At 30.0% G+C, this 23550-nt stretch overlaps 3 protein-coding genes across 5 annotated transcripts; 2 read left to right on the top strand and 1 right to left on the bottom strand.

Moving 5' to 3' along the window:
• On the top strand, positions 1 to 2054 carry LOC111297247 (lycopene beta cyclase, chloroplastic/chromoplastic). Its single transcript, XM_022891903.2, has 2 exons — positions 1 to 139; positions 266 to 2054. The coding sequence occupies exon 2, from the start codon at positions 338 to 340 to the stop codon at positions 1859 to 1861; it is 1524 nt and encodes a 507-aa protein (XP_022747638.2). The 5' UTR covers positions 1 to 139; positions 266 to 337; the 3' UTR covers positions 1862 to 2054.
• An 8795-nt stretch (positions 2055 to 10849) lies between these two features.
• Positions 10850 to 12129, top strand: LOC111296221 (S-adenosyl-L-methionine-dependent methyltransferases superfamily protein). Of its 2 annotated transcripts, none has more exons than XM_022890402.2 (2): positions 10850 to 11213; positions 11378 to 12129. In XM_022890402.2, the coding sequence occupies exons 1-2, from the start codon at positions 11064 to 11066 to the stop codon at positions 12008 to 12010; spliced, it is 783 nt and encodes a 260-aa protein (XP_022746137.2). In that variant the 5' UTR covers positions 10850 to 11063; the 3' UTR covers positions 12011 to 12129. The 2 variants fall into 2 exon arrangements, with proteins under 2 accessions (XP_022746137.2, XP_089625380.1); XM_089769254.1 differs by having other exon boundaries at positions 10983 to 11213; positions 11335 to 12129.
• A 7035-nt stretch (positions 12130 to 19164) lies between these two features.
• On the bottom strand, positions 19165 to 21059 carry LOC111297934 (uncharacterized protein At5g39865-like). 2 transcript variants are annotated; one of them, XM_089769252.1, is made up of 2 exons: positions 20211 to 21059; positions 19165 to 20120 (listed from the first exon to the last, which is right to left on the bottom strand). In XM_089769252.1, the coding sequence occupies exons 1-2, from the start codon at positions 20623 to 20625 to the stop codon at positions 19441 to 19443; spliced, it is 1095 nt and encodes a 364-aa protein (XP_089625378.1). In that variant the 5' UTR covers positions 20626 to 21059; the 3' UTR covers positions 19165 to 19440. The 2 variants fall into 2 exon arrangements, with proteins under 2 accessions (XP_089625378.1, XP_022748273.2); XM_022892538.2 differs by having other exon boundaries at positions 19165 to 21054.
• Between the last annotated feature and the right edge of the window lie 2491 nt (positions 21060 to 23550).

The raw sequence follows: 23550 nt of genomic DNA, 5'->3' as shown, positions 1-23550 counted from the left end.
CCCCTCTTCCCTTTGTCGCAGAGAACGGACCACACAAGCTTTACCTGTTGTCACATATAATCTCATTTCAGAAAGCTCCAAAAGTGAGCCATAATAGCTTGGTTTTCTCTCCATTTCTCAAGTTCATTTACATATTCTGGTGAGTTTTTTCTTTTCACTCTTCAATCACCTTTCAGATTTGGTTAATGGCTTCAATGGCTCAACTTCTAGTAGTAATGGCCTAGAAGTGTCCATGGCTTATTTAGTTCCAAAACCTTGGATGCAGTTAATTTTCTGAGTTGGGAATTTATGAAAAGAAATTTTTCTTCAGAAACGCGAAGGCCATTTGTTGGAATCCATGGATATTTTACTAAGAACACATAGCAAGCTTGAATTTTTGCCTCAACTCCATGGGTTTTCTGAGAAAGCTTCTAACTTGAGCTCAGTTGGGATTCATTCCCAGGAGCTTAAGTTTGGTCCCAAGAAGTCCTATTTGAGAAGAGGTAGGGATAATGGTTGTGTTAAAATTAAGGCAAGTAATAGTGCTCTTTTGGAGTTGGTACCAGAAACTAAGAAGGAAAATTTGGAGCTTGAGCTTCCTATATATGATCCATCAAAAGGCGCTGTGGTGGATTTGGCTGTTGTGGGAGGTGGCCCTGCAGGTCTGGCTGTTGCCCAGCAGGTTTCACAGGCGGGGCTCTCAGTATGCTCAATTGACCCGTTTCCGAAATTGATTTGGCCTAATAACTATGGTGTTTGGGTGGATGAATTTGAGGCTATGGATTTGCTTGATTGCCTTGATACAACCTGGTCTGGTGCTGTTGTGTACATTGATGACAGAAAAAAGAAAGATCTTGATAGACCCTATGGAAGGGTTAATAGGAAGCAGCTGAAGTGGAAAATGTTGCAAAAGTGCATATCTAATGGTGTGAAATTTCACCAGGCAAAGGTTATTAAGGTTATTCATGAGGAGTCAAAATCTTTATTGATTTGCAATGATGGTGTCACAGTTCAGGCTACTGTTGTTCTTGATGCAACTGGATTTTCTAGGTGCCTTGTTCAGTATGATAAGCCCTATAATCCTGGCTACCAAATGGCCTATGGGATTTTGGCTGAGGTGGAAGAACACCCATTTGATGTAGATAAGATGGTTTTTATGGATTGGAGAGACTCACATCTTATCAACGATAAGGAGTTGAGAAAGAGAAACAGTAGAATCCCCACATTTCTATATGCAATGCCCTTCTCGTCAGACAGAATATTTCTGGAGGAAACTTCTCTAGTTGCTCGACCTGGAGTGCCTATGGATGATATCAAGGAGAGAATGGTGGCTAGGTTAAGGCACCTAGGCATAAAAGTGAAGAGTATTGAAGAGGATGAGCATTGCGTTATTCCAATGGGTGGGCCCCTTCCAGTGCTACCCCAAAGAGTTGTGGGAATTGGTGGCACAGCTGGGATGGTGCACCCTTCAACAGGGTATATGGTAGCAAGAACTCTTGCAGCTGCTCCAATTGTTGCAGACTCCATAGTTCGGTGCCTTGATCCAGGAACAAACTTTTTGGGAAACAAATTGTCTGCAGAAGTGTGGAGAGATTTATGGCCCATAGAAAGAAGGAGGCAAAGGGAATTCTTCTGTTTTGGCATGGATATTCTGCTTAAGCTAGATTTACCAGCAACAAGAAGGTTTTTTGATGCATTTTTTGATCTGGAACCCCGCTATTGGCATGGATTCTTGTCATCTAGGTTGTTTCTTCCTGAGCTCATAGCTTTTGGGCTTTCTCTCTTCTATCATGCCTCTAATGCTTCTAGGTTAGAGATTATGGCTAAGGGAACTCTGCCTTTGGTGAACATGATTAATAATTTAGTGCAGGATAGAGAATAAGATGATTAGGATATTATTTGTTGCATGCTTAAGTTGCGGAGTTTTCCCCTTAAATGTTGATAATAAACTGTGAATTGTTGTTTTATATAATCATGTTAGTAAAGTTACAAGGAAAAACACTCTAATTTCTTGTAGAAAATAACATTATTAGATTCATTGATATCTTCATTCATGTACATAAATATGTTGATCTATCAGGCCATTTTTTGACATCCTGCATTTTGCTAGAAGTCTTGCCCATTTATTTAGCAATGGTTTTTCATTAATCAACAATTGCTCTCTCGAAGATTTGCTAGTAGGAGCAAGAAGCAAGTAAAGATATGGGAATGTTGTGTCATATATTGTGAACGGAGATGTTAGAATGCATCAGTATGGTTTTGATGCTATCAGGCATTGTTAATCAGTATCATCAGTGTCCAACTTTGAGAAAGATACAAAGGCATGGTATATAAAAATGATGCTGTTGGCGGAAACTGCAGCCTGGAAGTATGGGAAAATACTTGTTAAATTGCATTGCTTTAATTTGGAAGATGTAGTTGTGGTAATTGCAGTTAAGTTTGCTTGTCTTGTCATCAACACAGATGTGCCATGAATATCTAGCTTGTTAAATGCAAAACAGGGATGGCTCTACTATAAATATATGGATGTCTTCATTTCTTGTGTTCCATAGATTTGGAGATATTCTTCTATGTTGGCAAACAAATTGATTCGGGCAATGTTGTATGCATTTGCTTGTAAGGTAATTTGAAAAGTATGTCTGGGGTACAAACATTGATAGGAAATTGGTTTTACATTATCACTAAAGTGATACTAGTGGATTCCAATTCTGCAACAGCATGGGAAGGCGGTTTCTGCTGTGTGCTTATTCGTGACCAACATCGAGGAAAGGGGTATATGAATGCCTTAGATCTAGACTTAAGACTTGGATAAGCTAGACTTAAGACTTGGATAAGCACAAGTCTCCAGATCCAAAGCCTAGAATCCTTGCCCTGCGTGTTGTCTAGCAGCCTTCATGTTTTGAGCATAGCTCATTCTTGGCTGCCACAAACATAGAAGAAAATTTTAAATGAACGTGTTATACGTTGACCGCAGCGTCAGCTGTAACTTTGACTGCCTGCTTATTATCTGACAAGTCAATTAGTCACGTTATAATTTATGGCATATAAAAAGGTATAATTAGACAGGCAAGTAACACATTAATAACTCCTCCTCTCTCTACTTTTTCTATTTAAAACTAGTTTCTCGTTTAAGGTCGATAATTTAATCTATCATCATCGATAAATTTTGATCCGATCCGATTTTATGAGATTGGTTTTTTTTTTTTTTTCGAAATTCAAGTTTTGGATCGGATTGAATAAGATTATGAAATAATTATGATCAGGTTAGATTTAAATTTTAGATAAATTCGATTCTGATATTATATAAAAACTTATATTTTAATTAATTATTTAATTTTTTATTTATATATATATTTATATAATGATATTTTTAAATATTTATATTTTAAAAATAATATTTTATTAATTTTGAATCAAATCGAATACGATTTATATAATATCAAGTCGGAGTCGGATTCGAATATAAAAAAATAAAAAAAAAATTCGGATAAGATCGAATTCAGGACGAGCAAAATCAATCCCGAATCCGACGCGATGCTAACTATATTCTCGTTCTCTTTCTTTGTTCTCTTTCTGTCTTACTTCATCCTTTTGTTTATATTTTGTTGACTTGAACGTTAAGTACCTCAGCAAATATTACTTTTGATATCCCTACCTTTTTTTCTTTTTTTGTGACAGACTACATTCGTTATTCTATTCAACCTTCAACAAGCTCTGTGACTATCAAATCAGAAATTACGTCAATAAAAAGTTAGAAAACATTCCAGCATAAATACAACGAACAATAAACTTCAGCATGTAAGAAATATGTAGACCTATTATGTTATTTATACAAGATTGGGGATTAATGCTAGGACAAATTGATACATTTGTATTTAGCCATCGCTAACGTTTAAAATTGATGCTTTTATTCCTTGATAAATAACCCACCCAAGAATTTTATGTTTCTCATGTATTTAGTAACGGGAGGAAAAAAAGTCTCAAGGTTTGCACACAAATGATTAGCTTTATTGAATTAAAATAGGTAAACAAAGTCACGGTTTGTTGAATGGAGGTGTAATAAGTCTGAAGAGCACTGAGAAAAAGTGCTGCAATGGCGCCCTCCAATGCTAGGAAAGTCCAAGGGCTTCTAAAATGGGTGTGATAGGCTTCAGCTGCAGAGCTGATCCACATATTATGGCAATGATCCTGAATTCCTCTTTGGTCAAACTGGGCACATTTCATAAGCTATCAGGTTCAGGAACTTGGGCCCGTTGAGTCATCTAATGTGATAAGAAAAAGCCTTAGTTTTCCTAAACAGCATATGCGATTAAAACTAATGACGGTGAGATAGCTGGTCTCACTTTAACCAAATCCCTGCTTCTCTGAGCTCCTCGACATTACGAAATGTATGCGAATGAAGCTACCGCAACACCTTTTGTTTCAAAATATTTCTAAAATTCCTGTTTTCACTTGTTGGGGTGAACGGAACCCTTCGTATTAATGGCTGGGTACTGTTGTCATAAAAGGATTCCTTCGAAGCTTTGAAAGAACGGAAATTCTCATTCTCACGATTGCACATGAGATGCAACTCCTCTAACCGTCACATACTGGAAGTCGGATTTCCCGTGATGGCTCTGTCGTATCTATTACCCAATAAAAAAAAATTTTTAATAAAATTTTTCAAAGATAAAATATTGTTTTTAAATTATGTAGTACGCAATTGTATTGAAAAATGATGTCTGAAAGTATTACAATATGTTTTTGGATAAAATCAGGTAGAAGAGTCTGATTGCTCCTAGATAGCAATTGACTGTCATGTGCCAAAATGAGTTATGTTTAAAACAGATGATAGACATTTTGGGATGGTAATGGGTATCTGAAATCGGATATTACCCTAACTGATTAAACAGGACTGGAGTTTCTTATAATTGAGTTAGGATAGTAAATTTAATATTTGTTATGGATTTGGGGTTGAAATTTTAAAGTATCCACTACCCGAATTTAATTGTAAATAATTATTTTAAAGATTTTATATATTTTTATTTATAAATTTTTAATTATTAGTATAATACTTAATTAAAGTAATTCATTAAGTGTTTTAATTAATTTTTATTTACTTTTATGAGCAAACTTTCATTTATCTGTTTAATTTTTCTTAATAATATGCGTTAAAATTAATTTTAAATTTGAGTTGAAAGTCAAATTTTAACTAAATAAAAGAGTATTTAACGAGTTCTCTATATTATATAGGTAGTGTTCAGATAGCAAAAATAAAAACATTCGAATATTTATCGGGTTTGGGAATGGATACCTCAAAATTAATGTATATCCTAACCATTGACATCACTATAGATAGCAGGATGTCTAACATAACTTTATATTCAGTTTGAGATTTTGTCTAAGGCAAACGAATGCCCTGAAGGGGTAGTTAATGCCCAAACAAGATTTTTACCTTATGTTTGGAAAAATAACTAAAGCAGCCGAATGTTTATATAGGTCATTCATATGCCCTTCTTGAAAGTTCAAAAAATATGTTTGTTGAAAATGGGGTTTCATCTTAAAAGAGATGATTCTTCAGTCAAAAGTTGTCCATTGATGGAAAGGTATTACTAGCATCGGTTGGGACTTGCAAATATTTTTATTAACACTTATTTTAACACAACTTTATATCTTTTCAAATCAAAATTCAGATTTTCTCATTCAGTTTCATTTTTTGGTTTTGGTTAAAGTGTGTTCGAGAAGAACTTGAAGTGCAATCTTATTCTTCTTTTGCGCATAGCATTCTCGAGACAATGTTTCTAAAAACCATTTGCACTTTATTAGGGAAACTATTTTATTTAAGAAAGATTTTTGAAAATGCCTTACCCAACATCATCTTTTTGAACAAATGTTGAATTGGTTGCCACCCTCACACTCAACAGTTTAAAAACAATAGACTTTTCCAAATTGCAATTTCCGCAATCAAGCCACAATGACGTGGAAAAACATGAGAGATTAAATGGAATGAATTACAAATGATAGAGCATGAAGATTTACTATCAAATCAGTCTCTTGAATATTGTCTATGTTTTGCATGGGTGCTATCCACAAAAAGAAAATGATGATGGGCAATTGAATACTACAACAAAAGTGAATAGAGGATGACTACATATGCCATCTAACCAGCTTTCTAGGACTAATTAACTTTCTCCCCAACGTGTTCCACAAACACAATACGACATGGGAACTTTGGCATGTAATGGAGAAGAGGTAACAGAATGAAATTGTCGAAAATTAATAATTCATTTAGAACAAGTATGTCGATTTCAAAATGACGAATTCTAAATCTGTCATTGATAAAATAAAAGAGTTAATGACATTGCAATTGAACGCAGCGATACAAGAGAACCACTTTTTGAAACTTCTAAGTGTTTACCATCATTGGTAAAATTGTCTCCATCTTGGAAAGATTGCCAAAGGTATTTGAAAAAAAATAAAAAAAAATATATATATATATATATAAATAGATAAAGGATCATTTACCTTGGATGAATTAGTTAAACACATACAAATTATCTTGGATGAATTAGTTAAACACATACAAATTACCTTGGATGAATTGGTTAAACATATACATATTGAGAATGCAACCCGTACAAGAGATGAATTCATAAATGGTGTGGATGACAACAATGTGCATAACATTGAAGGTAGTATTAAATCATCTTCTTTAAAGGGTGAAAACAATCATCATAACGAGAGGCAGAAAAACTCTTCAAATAGAAAGGGGAAGTTTAATAAGTTCGAAAACGATTTCAAGAAGAAAGATGGTCCTTGCTATGTGTGTTGACAGAATGGCTACTTTGCAAAAGTGTGTCACTTTTGAAAAGGCAAGAAGAATGAAGCCAATATAGGAACTAAAAAAGACACGGTTGCAATGATCATCAAAATTCTCATGGTTGAAAATCAAGAAGATTGGTGGATTGATTCTGTGCAACTTGTGATGTCACTCATTTTAATGGTGACCTACAAAGAGGTTAATGAGGACAGATCGGCCTTTACATGAAACTCATTCACTTGCAAGATTGTTGGCAAATGGACCATAAAATTTCCACTTACATCCAACATGGTTTTAACTTTGTGAGATGTGTATCATATTCTAAACCTTAAGAAGAGCTTTGTTAGCTTAAGCGTAGATAATAATCTAAGAGAGGGAGAATTGGATTGAATCCAAATTCTTTTTCAAAAAAAATTTCAAATAAATGTAAATAAGAAATTGAAAATATATGAAATTAAATAACAAATAAACAATAATGAATATAAAGGAGTATAAGTTGAGAGATCAAAACAAGAATTTATAAAAGTTTAATCCTTCTTCAAATGCATTTATGTCCTCTTTCATAGCTATCTTAGCCAAACACAATCTTTTAGTAGAAAAATTCTTCTTACAAATTACAATCCCTATCTTTTAAGTTCAAGATAGTAACCTTTACCCTTTTTAGGGTTCTACTAAACACTCCTTCCTATATCTCTCAAGAGGATGCCTCACCCCTTAACTCAAAAATCTTCTTTGAACACAAAGGAATTTGTAAACTTTAAAATACCTCTCAAAAGTTAAGTATTTGGGTAATTAAGTACAAAGAATGACAAATGAAGAATAAAAATAGTTTGAATATAAGAATGGGAAGAATTAACAATTTAAACTTTTAAATGCTCTTGATAAACTTGGAAGATTTGATTCAAAGCTCTTGATATCTTGTTTTTTGGTTTTTTGGCTCTTCAATGGTGTTGGAAAATCATTTTATATAGAGAAAAATGAATTGGAGCTATTGGAATTTGATTGGGTAAGAAAAGGGTAGTTTATTTTCTTAATAAAGAACATTAGAGTTTGCCAAGGGCTAAGGGATGGATCCTGTCCATTAAGGGATTGATTCTTTCAAGAATTTCATTCAAAATTTGACTATTGTAGGCTAAGGGATTGATCCCCTTTTATATGAATGTTCTTAATATTAACAAAAGTATTCCTAATTTTGCTTATGTCGTTGATCTTAATGATCTAATTATTTTGGTATTATAGATTAGGACAGATTGATGTGAATGAAATTAAATAGCATGCCATTTCATGATTTAATTTCTAAATTTTCTACCATAGTTTTGAAACTTGTGAAAGTTGTGCTTAAACGAAAATTACTAAATCTTCATTTAATACTATTTTAAAAATAAATCCATTGTTAGAGTTAGTTCTTATGATTTATGTAAGAATAATGATGTTCTAATTAGAAGTGGTAAAATGTATTTTATTACTTTTATAGATGATTACGTTAAATATAGTTATGCTTATTTGTTAAGAACTAAACATGAAACTTTTGAAAAATTTAAGATTTTCAAAGATGAAATACGACTAATAAAAAGATTAAAAGAATAAGGTTTGATAAATTGGTGAATACTTGTCTAACGAGTTTGTTGCATTTTATAAATCACATGGCATTGTAAGAGAAGCTTTTGCTTATAACACTTTACAATAAAATGGAGTAGAGAAAAAAAAATAGGACATTACTAGAAATGGTAAATGCAATGTTTTTATATGCTTGTTTGCTAATAAATTTTTGGGGTGAAACATTATTTACTACCTGCTGTATTTCTAATAGAACATTGTAAAAAGGTTTTGTTAAATTGTCATATGAATGAGTTAAAGGTAGAGACTTAACTCACTACTTCAAAGTCTTTGGATGCATTTCATAAGTCCTAGATTCTACCCAAGATTGGTAGTAAAACCATAAAATCAATATTTCTTGATTATACACTAAATAGTTAAGCAATAGATTCCTTAATTTAAAGAGAAATAATGTTTTTGAATCTACACATGTTATATATTTTGAGCATTTTCAACAATAGATTTATATGAAAATACATTTTCAACCTTGAATAAAGTAATGAAAACTTTTGGGTAAAGTGCATTTGTAGTCCCAAACCTTTTATTTAGATTTCACTTTGATCTCTAACTTTTAAATTATTCCATGATAGTCATAAACCTTTTAAATGATGTCAATATGATTATTTAATCAATTTTCGTATAAAAATAATAGAAAATTACAAACTTAAGATAATAGATCTAGAATTATTATCTTTTTCTATCATACTAAAATATATTTATTAGAATATAAATAAAACTTTTAAAATTTTTAAGAACGAAATAAAACTATCATTTTTGCCCATGGTTTCAAAATTCAATTGAAAATTAGGGAAAAAATGGTACTTTAGTTTCCTTTTTAATAATTTTAAAACTTTTATTTTCTTTTTAAAGTATGATAGCAAAAATAATAATTTTGAGTCCACCACAATTTTATTTCCTTTCTTTGTTCTTATTTCATCAAAATTTATTTCTCCTATATTTATAAATTTTGATCAAAGAATTTAAAATTAAATTCTATTATGAATAAAGCCAGATTTTGTTTAAAAAAAAGAAATGAAATATACCCAAATAATGTTTTAATATTTAATTAAATAGAAGTAAATAATAATTAATAATTTTAAAAAGTAATCTTGGTAAATTATAACTAATATAATTTGAAATCTTTTAAAAAATAGAATTAGAGTGATGAATCCATATTATTACTCTTTGCTATTATAACAAAATGTATTTATTAAAAAATAAAATTTTTATAATTATTACCAAGGAAAATAAGGTACCATTTTTGCCTTTGATTTTAAGTTGAATTTTTAAAATCAGTAGAAAAATGATAATTTTTTTCCTTTTAAAAATTTTATTTTTTACTAATAAATATAGTTAAATTATTTTGGTATGTTTTATTTCTTTCTTTTGTTAAAAATTATTTCTTATTTTATTTTTAATAGGAATTAATTTCATATTATTATTAAAATTTGTAAATATTGAGAAAAAATTTAATAAAATAAAATAAAAAATAGAATTAGGACAGTGAATATAAAATTATTACCTTTTGCTATCATACTAAATATATTTATTAGAAAAAAATTATTATCACTCAAATAATATTTTATCTTAGATCTAGTAAAGTTGATATCAATTCAAAAAATTTATTCAATTCCTCCAAACCTAAATTGATTCAATCTGATTTGATTAAAAAAAATTAATAATTCGAATTCATTTAATCCTAAACTCGAATTAAATATTTAAATTATTTAAATAAAAGATAATTTGAACTCAAATGATTCAAACTATTCAAAAATTTATTTCAAAATGATTTTAAATTAAATTAATTTGATTTTAAAACTTAACAATGCAAATCCAAATTGACTTGAATGGCATGACAGGAACTGATGGTTCAAACCCCAATAATTTAAGTGTTTTATTCAAAAGATTCAATCTCAAAATAATCGGATACCAATTTTTTACTTGAAATGATCCCATCCGTCCAACGAACCTCTATCCCGTCCTTAAACGTTTGGTATCAAAGTGCAAACTTTGCGTGCAAGATGCAGAATGCATTATGCTCCATCACCCATGAAGCATTCTCCGAAAGTTATGATAATGGTCAACAACCTTACAAGAAAACTTGGAACCGGCTCTGTAGATTACTTCAATTGAAACTACTATTAATTATTTTTTTATTCTTTTCTTCCACACGTTAAGGACTTTGGTGTTTAACATCAACACCAAAGCTATAACTAATTAACTTATCTTATTATAGGTGTAAATATACAAATAACATTGGAATTATATTTAACCTAAAATCATACTACTTAACTTGATATAATTAAAATTGGAATCAATACAAATTATTCATTAATTTGATATAAGTAATCAAATATAATCCATAATAAGATAATTTTATTAGTCCATCAATGCAACACAATTTTGTCATTCTTTACCCCTTCGCCATGTTTGAGAGTTTTAACTAATAAGAAACTCTTGGGTCAAACTTGGCAAGCCGCAGCCGATGCTTCCCCCAGTTGCATTCTTCATTTTCTATGCGGGCCTAACCAAAGCTCTTCAAGGGTTTTAAACTGCAATTTCCAATTATATATTTATAAAAATAATTCTCATAATTTTTGGGGAACTATAAATAAGAAAGCAGAGGATTGGCCTCTCGTCATCTTACACCGCACAATAGAAAAATAGAGAGATAGAGACAAACAAAACAATGGCAAATTTGTTCATTAAGCAGGCAAAGCAATATGCAGAAGGTCGGCCAAGCTACCCACCAGAATTATTCCAATTCATTGCCTCAAAGACTCCAGAGCATGATCTTGCATGGGATGTCGGCACCGGCAGCGGCCAGGCTGCTCGATCTGTGAGTTTGAATTTACCCGCTTTGTGACGTCCAGCTTGAATGCAACGTTAATTGTTGCATCAAGAATCAAGTTTTGATTCTTAACATATTTTCCTTTTTCCATTTTCTGGGTTATGAACAGTCTAGAATTAATATTAGATGTTTTAATTCATCTCAATTTTCAGTTGGCTGAGATTTACAAGAATGTCATAGCCACAGACACAAGCCCGAAGCAGCTTGAATTTGCCCCAAAACTCCCCAATATCCGATACCAGCATACCTCTCCACTCATGTCCCTGGTGGAGGTTGAGCAAAATGTGGCAGCAGAATCAAGTGTTGATTTAGTGATCATAGCTCAAGCCATGCACTGGTTCGACCTCCCTGTATTTTACCAACAGGTGAAATGGGTACTCAAGAAACCCAATGGGGTCATCGCTGCGTGGTGTTATACCACCCCAGAAGTCAACGACTCCGTGGACAAGATCCTTCAACGATTTTACAAGAACCCTTACTGGGACCCTCAGCGAAAAATGGTGGATGATAAGTACAAAAGCATCGATTTTCCTTTCGAGCCGGTGGACGGAACGGATAGCACGGGACCAATTGAGTTTGGGAATGAAAGATTGATGGGTTTAGAGGACTATTTTACTTACTTAAGATCGTGGTCAGCGTATCAGAAGGCCAAGGAAAAGGGCGTGGAGCTTTTGAGCGAGGATGTGGTTGAGGACTTCAAACGTGCTTGGAGTGAAGATGGAAATAATGGCCAAAAACTGGTTAACTTTCCTGTTTATCTCAGGATTGGTAAGGCGGGTCTGTAAAAAAGAAAAAAAAAAAAAAAGAGCGGAAAGCGTTGGGTCAGGGTACGTGATTTTGTATTTCAATGAATTGGATCAATTCATGTTTTAATTTTTTTATGAACATTTCATGTTTTAAATTAGTTTTGGTTGGTATTTTTATTTTTCTAAAATCAACTCAAATAAAGTAAAGGTAAGTTGTTGTTTATAGTATTTATCATTTTAAAATTAATTGAAATTTAAAATAAAAAATATAATTTATTCAATTAATTATATTTCGAATTGTTTAAAATTCACGCGTTCTTCTTTTAGATTTAATCACTCATGATTTGGTTTAATTCATTTTCTAGTTGAATATATTTTGGGTTGTTGAATTTTAAAGTCAATTTTTGAATTGAGTCGACTTTGGTAAGATGAGTTAAAAAAGAATTTTTTAGTTAGTTTTATTAACTTTAATTATCTATTATGTTGCTGATAAAATAGTTTAATCTTTATGTTGGTTGTTTTCATGAAGTGACTAGAATAATTGTTTTTAAGGGATGACACTGGAGTGAGACAGCTTTAGAACGGTATCGGTTTGTAACGGATTTGATTTATTTTTTATTAAATATTATATAGTATTATAAATTTTTAAAATTTGATTTAATCCAAATCAAATCAAATTTTATTAATTTAATTTGATTTATCAATTTTTAAATTTTTTATTTTTTATTTTTTATATATAATTTTAATATATTTAAGTAGATTTTGATATAAAATTATTATTTTTATTTTATAAAAATTTAAAATATATAAAGCCTAATAAAAATACAAAATTTGGTTCGATTTGATTTTTTTTTACTGTTCCATTCAAAATTTAATCTGATCTTAATATATACTTTTAATATTTAAACTTAATCCAAATTGAATAAGAAAAAAAATCTATTCAAATCAAACCAAACACTATAATTTTAAATCAATTTTTGGTTTTTTTTTTATTTTTTTCTCACATTTAGACAGCAGTATAAACACCTAATTTTATTTGGGTAAAATTTGATCATTTGTGAAGCTCTTAAATTTTGATCCAATTTAAATCTAACATTTCTTTAATTTTGACAAGTTTTAAAATTAAAATTATGACCAATTTGACCTAAATGCCTCAAGGTCAAACTTCATTAAATTTAGTCAAATAAAATCAAACTTAGTCAAAATTAGTCAAAACTGAACAAAATAGATAGAACTCAGGTCAACTTTCAAAATTCACAATCAATTGGAATCAACATGGCTTGGAATTGAAATTCTTGATTTTAAAGTATTAAAAAAACCTTATTGCACTTTTAAGAAAAGTAAAATTATCAAAATACTATTTAAGGATATTTTTGTAATTTGATTTTTTCAAAATTAGATTTTCGTTAAAGCTTTCATATCATAATTAAATATTATTAATGAGTTTTGGTACATTAAAAACTTTAATCACACTATAAAATGTATGAAATTATTAAAATACCCATAATAATATTTTTGTAACTTAACATTCCATAGGTTGGAATTTTGTAAAAAGTTTTAGATTATGACTTAATATTATTTTATAATTTTTGAAATATTGAAAACTTTGATTGTACCTCGAAAAGAGTAAAATTACTAAAATATCTTACAGAGATATTTTTATAATTTGATCTTCTTGAGGTCAGTTATTCGAGAAACCTTCTAGATTAAGTTTTTAAATTATTTGATGATTTGTAGTGCATTAAAAACCTTAACAGCACTTTAGAATGTGTGGAATTACTAAAATACTCTTTAATGGTAATTTTGTAATTTGATCTTTTTAAGGTTAGATTTTCACGAAAACTTTTAAATCCTAATTTTATACTATTTCATGATTTTTTGTACTTTAAAATCACAAAAGTAAATAAAGGAGCATTGTTTTCCAAAAAAATAGCCTAAAAATCGAAAACTTTCTAATGGAAGGTAAAATGACATTTTTACTTGGTTCCAATAGCAATTAAAATCAAATATTTGGTAGTAAGCTCTTTCAACCATCGCATGATCTTAAAGGCCCAAATCCAATGGTGAACGGTAACTTCTTACAAAAAAACCAAGAAAAAATTTTTAACCATTAGATGAACTTTTAGTTCAAGGGCTTGCGTGCATTAAGGGAAAGATATTTTCTCTTCATAAAGGCTGGGAATTGACAGTTTTTAGAAAGGGGAAGGAAGTTAGCTGGGATGTGAAGAAAGAAAATGAAAAATGAAAAAAAATCTTAGTGAAGAGCTTGGTGTAGGTATAATTTTTCTACCATTTTTTTCTTTGCATTTTCATAAGCATTCCATAGTATTTATCATATTTTTCATGCCATTTAGTTTTTTATTTTATTTTTTTTTAGAAATTTATAGTTCTTTATTTGATTTCAAGCTTGGATCAAAACTTCATCCAACTAAACCATAGTTGGGTTGAATCAAAGTTCAAGTAACAAAAAACAAAAATCCATTTAAAGCCATTAGAGGTTTGGCCAAACATAACTCCATCATGGTCGAACCTCCTTTTGGTTCTCTTTAAACGCTATCCTTGCTTCTCATGTTGTTTATGGATGGTTTAGTTGTTAATTTACTTTGTATTTGCTTGAATTTTATTTAGGTTAGTAATGTATGTTAGGTGTTTGGCTAATGTTCTTGTGTTCATAGTTTCCATTCAAGCTAGTTCATTATATGCTTGAATTTTTTTTTCCATGATATAAATGCCTTCCTATGGTGATTTGGTAAGTGGTTAATGCATGATTTGGCTTAGTGAATAAATATATGATTGTGGAGTGGCCATGGAAACATTCAACTAAGCCATTCCCATGCTTGGCCAAAAGCTCGAATTTTGTTCACAACTAGATGTTATTTGGTCCAGTTTTGATTATTTATGTTCTTGCTTTGTTCATAAAAATTCCAACATGTCTATAATGACTAGATAATGAGGTTACTTGTATTTTACATGGATTTGAATAGTTAATGATGTATGTTTGGTTGTTTGGCTATTTTTTTTTTATGGTTTCTTTACCACTTTAGTTTGTTAACTGATTGATGAAATTCCTCTAGCAATTACAATGCCTCCATATGATCATTATTTTGAAGTTTAATGCATAATTGAGCTAAATGGAATGATGGCATTTTGTGATGAACCAAATGGGAGTTTCGGCCAAGCCTTTTCAAGCTATGGCCGAACCTTTTTATTTTAATGGTGGCCAAAATGTAGTTTGGTTCTTGCTTAAATGTTTGTGTTCTTGCATGATTCTTTAAATTTTCTTTGAATAAAATGTTAGTTTAGTAGGTTATTTGGTTATTTTAGTGTTTCTTTGCATGACTTTCAAAAGAAAAAAAAAATGATGAAGCATATCGTAAATTTTTTTAAAATTTTAGTGTTTAATCCATTTTCATCATGTTTTTGTATGCACATTTAGTTTGTAATATAATTTTTAAAATGCTTAGATTTATAATTAGTTTGTTCTTTAGTTATGCATTTTTCATGTATCAATATTTACATTTTTTTCAATAGCATTTTCATTGTTTGTCACATGCATAATATTTTTATTTTTACCAATGAAATTTTTGTAATTCATTTTTATCACGTTTTTTTCATGAAACCCCAAACTGCCATGAAACACCAAATCATCCTTCAAACCTTAAATCACCTCTATAAACCCTAAAACCACCTATGAAACCTTAAACCATTCTCTAAACCTTAAACCACCAACGAAACCCCAAATCACTCATAACCCCTAAATCACGTATGAAATCTTAAACTGTAAACCACCCATAAAACCCTAAACCACATATGAAATCGCTCAAACCCTAACCCATAAACCTTAAGCTTTAAAACCTAAATCCTAACCCTAAACCTTAAAACTTAAAACTTAAACAAAAACCCCAAACCAACCTTTTAACTCTAAACCTAACCTAAACCCTAAAATTACCCCTAACCCCTAAAAACTTAAACCAACCCCCAAATCCTAAAACCAACCACTACCCCTCATTCATGCATTTGAATACCATTTTACTTTGTTATATGCATTCTTAAATTGTTATCCATTTATACCTTGTCATTCACATTATTTAATCATCATGCATTGATATTATTATTATGTTCATGCATACATGCATTGTTTTTATAAATTAAGTTTTTCAAATAAAATTGTTCTTAAATAAAATAACATCTGAAGTAAAAATAGCCTTTGAAATTTGACCTAAATATAAGGGGACTCTCAATAGTTATCATTTATGTGAGGTGTTATTTCAGTTTATGGGACAATTTAAAAATATTTGAGTTAGAGATGTTTTTGAAACTCTATCTAAATATAGGAGAGTGAAAAAGGTATTTTAATACTTAAAGTGTTTTCATTTTGATCCAAAAATAAAATGCTTTATTTTTTCAAAAATTGATTTGTTTTAAAAAAAAAAAATTCAAGGGCTTTTTATGAATTAATGAAAGAATGGAAATGAATTTCTAAATACTAAAATGGGACCATTTTAAACTAAAATCTAAGGATAACATGCGATTAATTAGTAACATTTTTTACGAGCATTGTGAAGACACTAATCTTTTCCTACATATAACTGACTCTTGAAACTTAAGTTTGATTTCACAAATCTCAATTTGTTCTTTTCATAAAACTTTTAAATCTTTTAAATGTTTCTTTAAAAAGGATAAAATATTTTTGGACGGCCATTCATAATCTAAAAAAAATTGATGGCGACTTCTTTTTTTGATTTTTATCAAAAATGTTTTTTTATGCCTTTCAATTTTTCTCATTCCCTATTGTTCAACGAATGGGAACTTCCCAATCTCGAAACATTATGACAACTTGGCAAATCCATTGAGAAAACATTTTTAAAGAGTTAAGCCAAAGATTGATTTCATGTTATCCTAAAATTTTGGTTTAATGGTCCTAGTTAATTTTTAATCTTAATTCATTAATTTTAATTTTCTTGTTTTCTTAAAAAGTAAAAAAATTGGAAAAAATAAAAAAAATATTTTGATTTTAATTTCCTTGCTTACAAAAATTGAAAAAAAAATGTGTGTTTTACATTTCATACATATTTTAATTATATCATTTATTTTAAATTGTTATTATTTATCTTGTTTTTAACAATTGTAGGGCATTTAGGATAGGAACATTTTAGGAATGTGTGAAAGGTTTGTATATTCCTTTGGACACACTTACATTGCATTCCATGCACAAAACCTATACCTAAGCATTAACCTTTTTTAAGAAGAAATAAAGTAGCTAAGTTCTCACGAAGTGTAAATGTTTGCAATGGCTAAACCCTCCCATTCAAATTAAATCATTTTTGTTCGTAGCTTGTAATGGGTGAGGATCAGGGTATCTTATAAGTCTATGATGAACGATGATGTGGGGAATAATTTGAGAACCTTTAGATATATTAATTCCCAAACTAACATATAGCAATCCATAGGGAGTTAGCCATATGTAAAGCCATACCCACATTTTCTATGGCAATTACCCTAAATAAGTCACATGAAAGAACATTCCTTACCTTGCTCATTTACTTTTTTGTTAATTTGATAACTTAAATTGTTGCTCTTAATAAAATAAAAATGAAAAAGGAAAGTTATTATGAATTACAATTCTTTATAAAAAGAAAAAGAAAAAAAAATGAAAAAGGGGTTTGAAAATTGATTAATAAAAAAAAAAAAACGTGTGTGTTAACTTGTCATGTTACCTTGCATTTGCATTTCTTTTTCCTTTTGACTAATTTTTTCACATTTTTTGTGTTTTCCTTTTTCTTGTTTGTTTCATGCATAATTCTTGACATAAAAGCATCGAAGATATATATTATAGATAATTCATTAGTAGAAGTTTTCATGGCATCCCAAGAATCATAAGTAGGATATTTGGTGAATAAGTCATTCTGGGAGGTTAGGGATCAGTCATAATTTAGGCAGTAAATAAAAAGAGATTGTATGCAGAATGAGTATGTTACGAGCCTTCCAAATATAGTATATGTGGATTTAAGAAGGAATGACGTGATAGATTTGGAAGGTATTTGGAGTTAGTGAGACTTGTGTTCTTTCTTCCACTAAGTCCATGCCCGTTATGATGAGTCAAATGTGTAAGAAAAGAAAAACAAGGCAAACCCTTGATAAAGCCAAAAATGGCTTAGTGAACAAAAAATGCTATAATTAAAAAGTAATGCCTCGAAATTCAAAAGTTTCAAAAAAAAATTTTTTAACTTCCACTAAGTCCAAGAAATTTCAAGTAAGCTAGCTAAGGGCGATAAGCCTAAAAATTTTCTTTTTCTTACTTTGACCTAAGCCTTACATTACAAACCTTAAAGACCTTTTGATATTAAGTCAAGTATGTAAATCTACATCAATGGAGAGGAAAGGGGAAAGTAGACTTATGAAGGTTATTCTATCTTTAAGTTGAAATGTGATAAGATGTTTTTCATTCTTTTCACTTGAATTATATGTATGAATTAAAGATGGAGTAATTTCATATGAGTGGTTGATCATAAGATATTGATAGCTTGTTTTTGAAGGAATTTCTTGTAAATCTATATTTATGACTAATTTTGTATTATGCGATAATACACGAATGGAAAATAATGCGATAATACACGAATGGAAAATTAATAGCTCATCCAATGATTGTCCTAAAATACATAAATATGCCACTGTCCTAAAATACATAAATATGCCACTGCTTCCTTTCCTGCAACTCTGCAAAGAACAGAATCCACACCCCACTGTTGCATTGCATTGGCTCAACTGCATTACATGCTTTTAACAGGACACCAGCGGCATCCCCTGATCACTGATTTATAATTACGTTCATTCATAAGCTTTGCTTATTATCTATGTGCTCCTTCTAGCCGTCGTTAAAACCTCTTTTCTATAAATATTGGTAATGAAGATATCTGTCAATCTGATATCACCCAGGTTTATATCTGTTAATGGAACTAATACCAGGTTTAGACCTGGTTGAATCAAGATCCACTAACGAATTATGGCACCAAAAAGAAACATTTGAAACTGGGGTGAAATTGCAATTAAATCAAGTAGGTGGTGAATCAACTTTCCCACCACTAACATACAAAAACAAACACACACACACACACACACGCACACAAGAATTAAATCTATTTTACAAGAAACAATCAAATCAAGCCCAAAGGCCAAAAGGGGGGAAGGGAAGAAGAACAAAAACAAGACTAATATACGTACAAATGCTTCACAAACTTCAACAATTGGATCTAGAGCATCAAAACTGTCACTTTTTTTTATACAATAAACAACAAGAACGATCTGATGGACAATATAGACAGACCGCAAATTAAGAAACAAATCGCAAACAAAACCCTACTACAAATACCAATTCAAGGAATTTGTCAAACTAGAAACATTCTTTTTTTATAATCCTCATCCACAAATTAAGTATAAAAAGTATGCATCCCATAGCATTGGCTTAGTTATCATGAGCAACAACCAGGGCACCTTATTAACCCGTTCTCATTGCAGTCTGGGCACCTTCTCAACCTCGCTTCATCTTCCTCAAATACCTTTCTGCTTCCATTGCAGTTAGGACACGGCAAAAACCTTGCATCTCCACAACCTTCACAAACGATTCTAGGATCTCTAACCGGAAACCCCTCCAAAAGCATTGCCAATTCTCCACTCTCATTAAGCTGTTTAATCTCTTCTGCACCACCAACATGCTTTCCCCTGATGAACACTTGTGGCAAACAAATCAATTTCCCCTCAAGTAGACTTTGCAACTCGTTTCTATACATTGAGTCCATTGAGATGTCTCTTTCGTCTACAGGCACTCTAAATCCTCTAAATATCATTCTAACAGAACAACAATCCTCATAAGTCTTTCTGATCCCTCTTAAACTAGTAAAATATAATACAATTTTGTTTTCAGTGCTTGGCACTCTAAACCAACAATCAGATAATGAAGAACATGAAGGAGTAGAACCCATAGATATTGTACTTCTGGACTCATTGCTTCCTAGCTGCCTGGAAGATAATGCTCGTCCGTAACTTGAAACCACATTTGGGTCAAGTTTTGATAGCAATGATTCTTCAGATAAATGTTTCCATAAAGGCTTTGTCAATGATGGCTTTGTGGGTTTATAATGCTCATTTTTCTCTACAGGCACATCAAGACCCTTACAGTTAAAGGTGTTAGATTTCGATGAAACCTCCTTGGTACAAGTATTAACAAAAGAATTAGGTTTACCCAGATCAAAATCACAGTCATCATCAAGCCCATCCATGAGCTCCCAAGTGTTGATGACGGAATCTGAAGACAATGACTCGTCTTGGTCTGCATGAACCGGTGAGTCCTTGTGCTGTGGCGATTGATGTAGTTGAAGATCAGAGAAATCCCGGCTGTTCATTCCAGGCGTTTTGGTGTCAATGAGTACAAGAGAGCCATAGGTAGTAGATGTTAAAGAGACAAGGTGGTGTGTATCGCCTTTCCTCAGTGGTGGGTGATGAACAAGAGGAGTTGGGAGTGAAAGAACTCTAGGAACTGGTGGTGAAGAATGAGAAGAAACCATGGCTTCTAGAGAAGTGCAAGAATACGGATCTTTAGGAGAACTATGGCTTTTGGTGAAAACAGTGGTGTTGGGTCTTGAAGTAGAACACCCCATGAATGAAGAACCTTTTACTTCTCCCTCGCTCCCTCCAGACTGTGTTTTTGCCTTTTTCTCTGTTAATCAGCCTTTCTGGATTATGGGATTGGAGTTTGTGGCTTAAAGAGAAGGCCTTTTTTTTTTCTTTTTCTAGTTCTGCTTTTGGTTTGCTTTTGGACAGAGAAAGAAAGAGAATTCTAGAGGTAGATTGGGTGCATTTCTGAAGGCTTAGAGGGCAAGGCAGAGAGAGAATGGTGTTTGTTGCGAGTGGGAGATGGTAATATTAATGCAGTTTGGAAGCAGGAAAAGCAGTTTTAAAGTTTGATTTTAAACTTTGAAATGATAAATGATTATAAAGTGATTTACTAATACTTAGCAGTTAGCAGAAGATAACAGATAAAATTTGGATTGAGACAAACAGGAGGTTAGTCTACTCCTAGATTTTGAGTTGTTTAAGCTGTGTCTGGTTTTAATTTTTTTTCTTAGCTCATATTTGGTAATTTCGGAAACTTACAAGAATGAATGATTTGATTTTCTGTGTTAGTATTGATGGCGTATCACAATCTCTTGTTGGTAATTGGACTCAATACATTTTCCTCATGGTAAATCCATTAAAGCAGATCATGGTATAGAGGAAAGCAAATCGCTTTCACTGCCAGCTACATTGTGTTTTCTACATCATCATTTCTTCCAAACATATTCCTTTTATTTTTCTTTTTTTTTTTATGTGAGACTTTACCATTTAAACAAAACATAGTTTTTTTTTTTTTTTTACATAAGAGGTAAGATAAGAGAAAAAATTATATGTATTGGTATTTGAATTTTAAATTTATTAAATGTTATCTTTTAAAAATATTATATGAAGTAATTGAATTAAATTATTATTAAAAAAATATAATCTATTAAAAATAGGTTTTGGATTTTTAATTTTTTTTATAAAATGGGGGAGCATATATACTTTGGTGTAAAATTACCTAATACAATGAGGATATAATTATCTTTTAATGATGTTTAGTTCTTGAAATTTTAGATTAAAAGGAAGAAAGTAATTTAGAGAGAAAATGACATTGAATGGGAATGTGTGATTCTTGGATTTTTGTCAATCAAGGAATATAAAATTTTTGTGTTTGGTTCAGGAAAATGTAAGATTATCTAATAAAATTTTTTACTATATTGTTTTTAATAACACGTGACACTTATAATACTGATATACGAATAACATACTATTATCCCTACACAAAGAAAACTCATAAATTGATCTTAAAAATATCATTTTTTAACAAAGATTACATTTTTTTTATCTTAAAAATGTCTTCTTTTTAATAAAAATTACATTTTATATCTTAAAAACGTTATCTTTTTTAAATTCTAAAAAACATTTTCATATTTTCAACAAAAATTATATTTTTTATTTTCAAAAACGTCATTTTTATTGAATTTTAAAAAATATTTTTTTCATATTTTCAACTAAAATTACACTTTTGTCTTAAAAACGTCATCTTTTCAACAAAGATTACTTTTTATATTTTAAAAATATCATTTTTATTAAATTTTGAAAAAATATATTTTTTATATTTTCAATAAAAACTATATTTTTTATTTTAAAAATTTATTAGTTTCAAATTATACATTACTACAGTTTATCAATGATTACGTTTCTATAACAAAAAATGTAATTATTGATATAGAGAAATATAAACCAAAATTTAGTTTTATTAATTACTATGTTTTTACATACAAAACATAGTAAAATCAAATAAATATTATATTATATTAACTTTACCAACAAGAACTACATTTTTATATAAATTTTTTTTTATCAATTACTACATTTTCATACTAAAAAACATTATTAGTATTGAAAATATAAAATTTATTTTATTATTATTTTTTATGATTAATTACGTTTCATATGTTAAAAATATAGTACTTAAAAAATTATAAAAAAAATTCAAAATCGTAACATTGAAACAATTTACTATGTTTATTTTAAATGTTGTTTTTATTATAATTTATTTTTTATAACATATTGTAACATATGACTACGTTTCTAACATAACAATATTATATAAATGAAAATTTTTTATTTATTAAGATTTTATTTTATACATCTTTCAATATATTTATAGTTCAAAAATATTATCTTTCTAAAACTTTATCAATCAAAAACAAATATTTAAATTTATAAAAATTTAAATATACATGATTATTGTCAGGTATCTAATCATGTGGTAAAAAATGCAACATTACTCAATCGTGCGGCTAAAATTGTAGTTTTACATGCTAGAATAAGTCTAAATTTATCATATAATTACATTAATTTTTAAAAATAAAATAGATCATAAAAAATTATTATTGAAGTCAAAAGTGAAATATATTTGATATTTCTCCTTAAGTCTTAAAAAGTCTTTGGAAGAAATGAGTTTTTATTCAATGCTACTATTTTTTTTTTACACTATTGACATTCTAAAAATACTTCAAAAATTAAATACCGTAAATTAAATTAAAAAATCAAACTATAAAAGGTAAGATTTCGATTAATAATCTAATTTTTTCTCAAACCAAACCATCCTTTAATATTTTTGTTGTAGTTGGAATAAGTTTGTTAATCAACTTGTTAGTTAATCATGTGCATTTTATTAATAGGTAGATCCAACAAGACATTATTTTAAACTAAAATCATGACCCCAACCGGAAGATTTCAATTAAACCACCCAAAAAGGAGGAAAAAAGACGAAAGAGAGTGGGGGAGGTGCTCGAATGTAGCTGTCAAGTGTTGCCAACTCGTGTAGTAGTAATATTTATGTTGTAATGAGGAATTATTTAGGATCATTTCAACTAAAATAAGCTTCAAAGCATAACATATTATATATTTTCAAACATTGGATTGAAGCTTTGTTTCTTGTTCAGCTGCTTAATTTAATTGGAAGTAAAGAAAGTGTA

Source organism: Durio zibethinus, chromosome 12, assembly GCF_047325235.1.
Source record: "Durio zibethinus cultivar Kanyao isolate XHJ-2024 chromosome 12, ASM4732523v1, whole genome shotgun sequence".
Classification (NCBI taxonomy): domain Eukaryota; kingdom Viridiplantae; phylum Streptophyta; class Magnoliopsida; order Malvales; family Malvaceae; genus Durio; species Durio zibethinus.
Note: the sequence above shows the minus strand (reverse complement) of the source record. Positions and strands in the feature narration are given on the sequence as shown.

What these genes read in the sequence shown, in the direction of transcription:
- LOC111296221 (XM_089769254.1), top strand. Translation starts at nt 11,098, where the DNA reads ATGCAGAAGGTCGGCCAAGCTACCCACCAGAATTATTCCAATTCATTG. An exon ending in GCGGCCAGGCTGCTCGATCT is followed by an intron (nt 11,214 to 11,334) that starts GTGAGTTTGAAT and finishes GGTTATGAACAG; the next exon opens with TCTAGAATTAATATTAGATG.
- LOC111297247 (XM_022891903.2), top strand. Translation starts at nt 338, where the DNA reads ATGGATATTTTACTAAGAACACATAGCAAGCTTGAATTTTTGCCTCAA.
- LOC111297934 (XM_022892538.2), bottom strand. Translation starts at nt 20,625, where the DNA reads ATGGGGTGTTCTACTTCAAGACCCAACACCACTGTTTTCACCAAAAGC.